This window comes from Montipora foliosa, chromosome 1 (assembly GCF_036669935.1).
Source record: "Montipora foliosa isolate CH-2021 chromosome 1, ASM3666993v2, whole genome shotgun sequence".
Taxonomy (NCBI): Eukaryota; Metazoa; Cnidaria; class Anthozoa; order Scleractinia; family Acroporidae; genus Montipora; species Montipora foliosa.
In genome coordinates, this window is record NC_090869.1 from 68,065,069 (window position 1) to 68,072,568 (window position 7,500).

At 41.4% G+C, this 7,500-nt stretch overlaps 1 protein-coding gene across 1 annotated transcript in view; it reads left to right on the forward strand.

The window, feature by feature from the left end:
* The window catches only part of LOC138006379 (NSFL1 cofactor p47-like), an 18,615-nt gene that overhangs the window by 5,645 nt on the left and 5,470 nt on the right, over positions 1-7,500 (forward strand). Inside the window, exons 7-9 of the mRNA XM_068852673.1 lie at positions 1,780-1,889; positions 4,550-4,690; positions 5,306-5,449. Of these exons, the coding sequence (XP_068708774.1) occupies positions 1,780-1,889; positions 4,550-4,690; positions 5,306-5,449 (395 nt within the window). The remainder of the gene's footprint in view (positions 1-1,779; positions 1,890-4,549; positions 4,691-5,305; positions 5,450-7,500) is intronic.

Consider the following 7,500-nt stretch of genomic DNA (forward strand, 5'->3'; position numbering starts at 1 on the left):
ATTGAAGTCCAGTCTTGCCTCCGGGCTTGTTACGGCGCTTCTAAGGTTGAATCGCTCATTATCAAGAGGTTGTAGTTGTGGTTCGACTTCAACGTTGCTGCAAACCTTACCAACAAGTGAGGTAAGTAGGTTGCAAACACCATCGTGTCTCTGCGCCACCAACCCTCCCTTTTTGCATGACAGGGCATGGCAGACGGTGTACTTCTCACCACAAGCACAATTGCTTGGTAAGTCGGACAGAGGCATGCTATACCTTAAATGCAGAGAGTCTCTGAATTCTTGTTTATTCAGCACTAAACCTTGATCGACAAGAGGCACTGCGGTAAGCCATGAGCTCGCACCCTTGTCTCTCAATTGGTTAACTGGCCGCAGCATATCCAAGGGTAGAGTGGAATCAATACTTTCCATTCTCGATTTCACCGACACAGTTTTCAAGGCTTGATGTTGTCTTTTTAATTCCTCTATGGAATTCTTGCCTGCCACCATGAACATACTCTGTGTGGCAATGGAATCTACGTGCGATGCTGTTATTGACGTGGAAGCAGCGAACTGCTGTGGAGCTTCAAACCGTAAATCAGGTATGCCTAGCCCTCCTTTAGCAGGTGACAGGGTGATGAGCTGATGCAGATCACTAGGGAGGGGCTCCGTTTGACCAAATAGTGTTGGTAGAAGTAAGTCGTTGATCGCCTCTTGGATTGGGTCAACGTAATCTTGAAACGACTCTATTGTGCGCATAAAATAGGTAAACTTAGATGCACTTCTGATTTTGATGTCCAACACGAAGTGTCAGGACTTTAAGTCTAAGGATTTGGTACATGTTTCCAACAATAAGGTGGAGCTGAAGTTGTTGGAGATCAAGACATTGCTGGACCTGCGGTAAAAGCCCGCCCTGTTTTCAAGGGAGCAGGTTATTGTTTTGGTGACACTCCACTCTATCTACCACATTGTATTTCATCTCTTACGTGCCAATATGTCTATACAATAAACCATTATTATTATGATTTTGATTTATAGACTTTGCCAGTCAAGCTGGCAGAGCGCCACAACAGCTTGCGCCAAGTTATTATTACTATTATTATTATTATTATTGTTGTAAGACACCTATCATGCAAAATGGTATAATATTACCACAAAATGTGCAAAATTGACAGAATTTGATTATTGTACATTATTTATGTTCAAGTTTTTTTTCTGCTCTGTTCATTATTTTTCATTACGTTGCATCAGCTAGCTAGACAAAATACCAGCAGAAGACATACAACATTCCTCTGCATCTTGCACCACATAACTTTTGCATGAAAAGTTCCTCAAAAATGTTGCTTAAACGATTGACTCCCCTGGTGCCCTGGGACAGCCCCAGTTCACGAGTAAGATTTTGTGGCGTTATACAGAGTAAAATCTCTTAGTTCTGTTATATAGATCATGTATCATGCCATGTGTGATGTTTTGAATGGATTTCAAAAGAGGATGCAAAAGATTAACAACGATTTAATAAACAGTTGCAAGAAAACGTTTTACAGCATAGGTGGACGCCATGATCGTTCTATTCAATATATCCCATAGTTCCTAGCGAACATTCGGTATCAATAACTTCCGGTTTATATGAACATTACACCATATCATGTATCTTGTGGACAGGTTTTCATTTTGTGCGAACTGGCTTTGGGAGAAAGTCAAGTCTCACTCCCAGGGGTCAGTGGATTAAGACATTCAAAACTTAATGTCTTTGTAAGTTTTTGCTTTTTAAAGTGTAATAAATTAACCTTTTTTTTTTACCAGAAAGAAGTTGCGTTAAAGTTTTGGTCGAATGGCTTTTCAGTGGATGATGGTCCTTTGAGGTCTTTTGATGATCCTTCTAATGAGCAATTCCTGAGTTCTGTGAGAAAAGGGTAGGTTTTGTTCAATTTGGAGAAACTTAGTGACCTGTAGTCTGAAGAACATTGTATTCCCAAGCTAGCCTGTGCAGCTGGCGGGATTGTTCGTGCGAGAGGCAAATTAACAAGTGGGGAAGCCGCACGGAAAATGGAGAGGGGCCCTTTCTCGGTGTGGCTTCGCTGCTCGTTAATTAACAATGATAATTAACAATTATTCCATGAGTGCACGTTGGATATGAGTTGGCTATAACCAGTCTTATATCCAACAAGCGCGAATGGAATAATTGTTTTATTAAATTCCTTTAACTCCAAAAGTTTGGGAGTACGAAATGCGAGCGAAAAAAGTGAGGAAATCAGAGCGAACTCGAAAAAACTTGATGAAGATGCGATGTTGTGTAGTACCTGGTGGTCAGACAGACGCAGGCTTATCACAAAAACATTTCTTTCCTTTTCGCGTACTTCTGGACGTCGGAATTGATCCAAACTTTGCACAATATATATATATATTTTTGCTTTATTTAGAGAGAAATTTCGCTTTCCGGCGAAAAAAAAAATTAGCTTAGCAACGCATAGGGCAATCATTTGCCATATAAGGTCAAACTAAGGTATCTGAGCTGATAACCGAGATTGAGTGAACCAATCAGAACACGAGAAATGCGTTAACGGAGGTTGAAAATTTAATAGTGGCAATTATTATTATTGTTGTTATTGTTATCCAGTGTTGACCACCGAAAGGCACTGTCTTACATGTCATTGTATATACGTGTAGGTTTAAATAGAGTGTGTAATAGTGATGTGCTTTGTTTTAAGAAGGTAGCTTAACAAACGTACTTCAGTATGATTTTTCGACTGACTTCCCTGGCTTTTGAGGAAAGAAGAAAACAGGAGAAACAGGGGCCCGTTTTTCGAAATTTCCGAAACTGAAAACTATGATCTGGTTGTTTTGAAAAACTGGTCTTTTGACAATGGTTCTTTGTCGAAGACAAAAAGCAAAATTATGTGTTGGAATTTGATGACTTAAAATATTGTGGCACCCGAAAAATTTCGGGACTTCAGTTTGAGAAACGTGCTTCAGGAGAGAAACCTCTTAGTCTACAGCGCAGCAGACAACCAACTTACTCAACTCATGACTTATGAATGAAATAGATGTATTTATTTTTTCTCAACGCGCGAGCGGGCGGAATTCTGCGAATCCTGTAATCTGATTGGCTCTGGGAGCGGGCGGAATCCTAGCCCAGGTTGCGTGAGCTCGTGTAATGACCTCAAATGTCCATGTCTTGGCACCGAATCCCGTTTACTTACAGAAGTAAGTCTTTCAAGAGAGACTGATGTGTGGAATTCGAATTCAAACAAAAATATTTCTGTTTGAAACGTTCAGTTTGTAAGTCGCTTAATACCCTCATTCGCTATCAAGCGCGGTGCGAGTCAACAATTAATAAATTGATTACAGGGAGGAAGAGAGAGAGAGAGGGAAAGGAAAAATAATATATCTATCGCTATCCGTATAGCGAAAAACTGTGACCGAGGTCTTGAAATAGCTGCCCGTTTTTCGCTATACGGACCACCCAGCTGGCAAATAACATATATATATACCCCGCGGCTAACCAATCACCTCACCGATTGCTCTGTTTCCAGCAGGGTTGTCGTGATGGTGCAGTGGTTAGCACACCCGACTAGTAACCAGGGGGACGCGGGTTCGATTCCCACTCACGGCAATATGTTTTTCATTCAATGGATCTGCTAGTAGTTCGCTGTCGCTATTTGTACACTCAAATCACTTAATATTTCATAGCAAAGCGTCGTGTATCCTTCGGATCCTACTAGCTTGGGACTACATCGTTGGATTTCCAGCCTTGTTAATTCAAAAATATAATTTGTTGTTAGCTGGTAGCCTGTGAATCATCCTCGGATGATCCGATGTACGTCCTGTACGTCCTGTTCCTGAATGTTAAACGCCGGGGAACCCCGCGGCTAACCAATCACCTCACCGATTGCTCTGTTTCCAGCAGGGTTGTCGTGATGGTGCAGTGGTTAGCACACCCGACTAGTAACCAGGGGGACGCGGGTTCGATTCCCACTCACGGCAATATGTTTTTCATTCAATGGATCTGCTAGTAGTTCGCTGTCGCTATTTGTACACTCAAATCACTTAATATTTCATAGCAAAGCGTCGTGTATCCTTCGGATCCTACTAGCTTGGGACTACATCGTTGGATTTCCAGCCTTGTTAATTCAAAAAAATATATATATATACCGGTATATATATATATATATATTTTTTTTTTTTTTTTTTTTTGAAATGCGGGTTATAGACGAAAAAGTGAAGTGTTCCTCGCATTTTTCTGGACAATTGAAGCAATTGTCTCTTATAGACAACTGAAAAATTCAAGTTGCTTCAACGGGATTCAAACTCATGAGCTCTGCGATGCCGGTGCAATGCTGCTCTACCAACTGAAGCCACATAGTTGGGGGAGCGGGTCAATTCGTTGGGCTCATTTGTTTCCGTGAAAGGACTCGACGAATAATGAAACTAATGCGTAAATTGTCCACAGAAGTGCGAAGATCACTGCACTCTTTCGTCAACTCACTTATAGCAGAATTTAAACCAAGGCCACATTGGTGGATGGCGGGTGTTCTCACCCGTTTACGTGTATCATGTCTGTTCTTTTTACCAGGGAAATTCCACAAGAGTTGCGAGGACTATCACGGAGGAACGAAGTCCATGTGAATATGGAGGATCACAGACACGAAGACTACATCCCTCCTCCAAAACCCAAAATGGAGGCTTTTTCCGGTGCAGGGCATAAACTGGGAAGGTCAGCATGACTACAGAATACCCGTCCACTTACTATTTAACCTCAAAAGGCTCCGACGGTCAGCCTATAATTTACAATACACACGTAACATACCTCGTTCTTTAATCCACACTAAGGGTCAGCGGACCGCGGTGGCAGTCCCGTTTACTGCTTGGCCTATAAAATTTTCATTCAAAGGCGAAAGGCATAAAAATTTTCTGCACCTCAGTGGTTATGCCCACTGAACAAGTACTGGTAATCGGGATCTCACACATGCGGTTTCGATTCCTTCCATAGCAGAAATACAAGCGAATTTTTTCCAGTGTATAGACCGAATGCATAAATGGAGGCCAAAAATGTATTCTTTCGTTTATGTACTAATTAGACTCACTAGCCTCGCTCTCAAGCAACATTTCTTTTGTATTTTGTACATGCAAACGAGGCTAGTGAGTCTAATTAGCACATAAACAAAAGAATATTTTTTCGGCCGCCATTTATGCATTCGGTCTATGCCAGCGTCATTTTAAGGAGACATCTGGCATTTCTCCAATTCTTTTTTTAACTAATGTTAAATGGCCAGTAATTATTTAGCGTTATCGTTCATGGTTTTGTTTTGCTGTTCCTTTCTGTTCTTAGTCCAGTACCCGAAGTAAGAGTTCGTCACCAGCCAACGCAAGATTCACCGGCAACCGTCAACAGTCAGTCAGCGGCTGTTCCAAGTCCGATTGATGAGTCAAAACCTGTAACTAGCATACAGATCAGATTGGCCGATGGAACACGGTAAGACTTATTGCTACCGCAGTGAGAGAGCCTGAAGCGAACGAACGAGGCAGCTCTCTAATCGGGAGAAGAACACGTTTTTCTTCGAAACACAAAGGATTGTGGTCAAAGTCTCGAGGAATTGTGGTTATGCGGGAATGGAGGGATTAAGATGTGTGGTAGTTTAACTGTCACGCAACAAAAAATTAAATTCGAAATCGTTCAATGAAAAAGGCCAAGAACTAGGCATTTTGTAGAAAACAAACCTTTTAACCACTTCTTCAATTCTCAGGTCTGTGCGGTACATAGTTTTTGAGTTATTTGTCCAAGCGTTTCACGCAACTTTATAGAGATTTGTATAGAGACGCCATGTGGTCCACCAGTATGACGGCCAGTGATCAACGAAAACATCTGGAGTTCACTTTACAATGAAAGCGCTTACTTTTTGCTCGTAAGATAAAATACATGTGTATGACCACATCTTCTAATGCACTTGAAAGGCGCTCAAACTGCTGAATTTCATACGGTAGACATTTTTTTAAACCAAATAGCTTTGTAACATGGTGTCACGCAAGGTGACAATTCGGAAATTCAAAATGCTGTATTTTCGAAAGGAAAGGAGTCACGGAACTAGAGCGGACCTCTACTTTCTGCAACATGGTGCAGCAACTTGCAACACATTTTTTTTGTTACGAGACAGGTTGTGCGTGGATTGCAACTAGTTTCGCAGGAATGTTGCTAGACAAGGTGGACGTTTTTGTTGCTCGTATTAGTGTAGTTGAAGTTTGTTGTTAAGTATGTATTGTATTGTTGTTGGTTCTTTACTCTGCTCCGAGAGGATTTTCTCCGGGTTTTCCTGTTTTCCCTCTTCTCAAAAACCAGCACCTCTAACTTCCAATTTTATTGTATGCGGGACCTCCCTGAGAACCACTTTCGGGTGAGTGGAGCTTCCTGGGTAAATATCACGGTTTTCATTTAGGGGTTTTCGATTGAGTCGCCATTTATTCAGTGTTGTGTTACTACGTATTGCGATTGGTCCAAAACTTCCCGCCACATTTTAAACCAATCAGAGGCGAAACTAGAACTAATTGTGATTTGTTCGCGCAGTCCACGCCTCTTCCCTTGAATCCATCCCGCTCGTAACGCCGGTTTCTCATATTTGGTTCGCGTTATCATGTAATTGGCTCGTTTGTCTTTGTCCGTTGTGTTTTGATTTGTCCAAGTACTGTATACTCACGATTGAAAACTTGAACGCTTTCGTTTCCATGTCTTCTTTTTTTCTTGAATGTCGAGAGAACGTTATTTCCGTTGTGGAAAACATGTGATGGTCATATAGTTAACAATTATTCCTCGAGCCCGAATGGGCTCTGAGTCAATAGCCCATGAGGCCGAAGGCCGAATGGGCTATTGACTCAGAGGCCACGAGGGCGAGAGGAATAATTGTTTTAGTAAAATCCAACTACTTGGTCAAAAAAATATCGAGACAAAACATCTTTCGCTAGTTAAAGCTGGACTTTAATTGTTGTTTTGGTTTTCAAAGCGGGCGCTTTTCGCTACTAATGGGCTATAACAAATAGCCTACTAGTAGCTCAACCAATCAGAACGCAGCATTGATAATAGGCCACTAGTTGGATTTTACTAATAAAGAATATTCTGAGCAGAAGGTCATCGCAATAATACTTCAAAAGCTCCTTAAACGTGCCGTGCTATTGAAAAGGTGAACAATTGAAATGCCTTGGATAGAACGAGGCGCATTTTCTCTTTAGTTTCTCGTATCGGACAAAAAGTAATTATGTCGGCTGTAATTTCCCCAAGGAATATTTCTTGTCGTACAAGTGACACATTTGGCTCTCCCAAGTTGATATGGTTTTGCTTTCGTGCCTCCTTCGTTTTTCACGAAGACTGCTATAATCGCATTCCCCTGTTAGAATACTATGAATGAGCAGGGAGTGCCAGATGCGGGTATGTTTTCTCGTCTTTGGATTTTAACTTGTGTAAATACTTTTATAGCCCTTCTTTATGTATGCTCACAAAACACTTTTGTCTGACTTAATCCCCCAAAACATGAATTG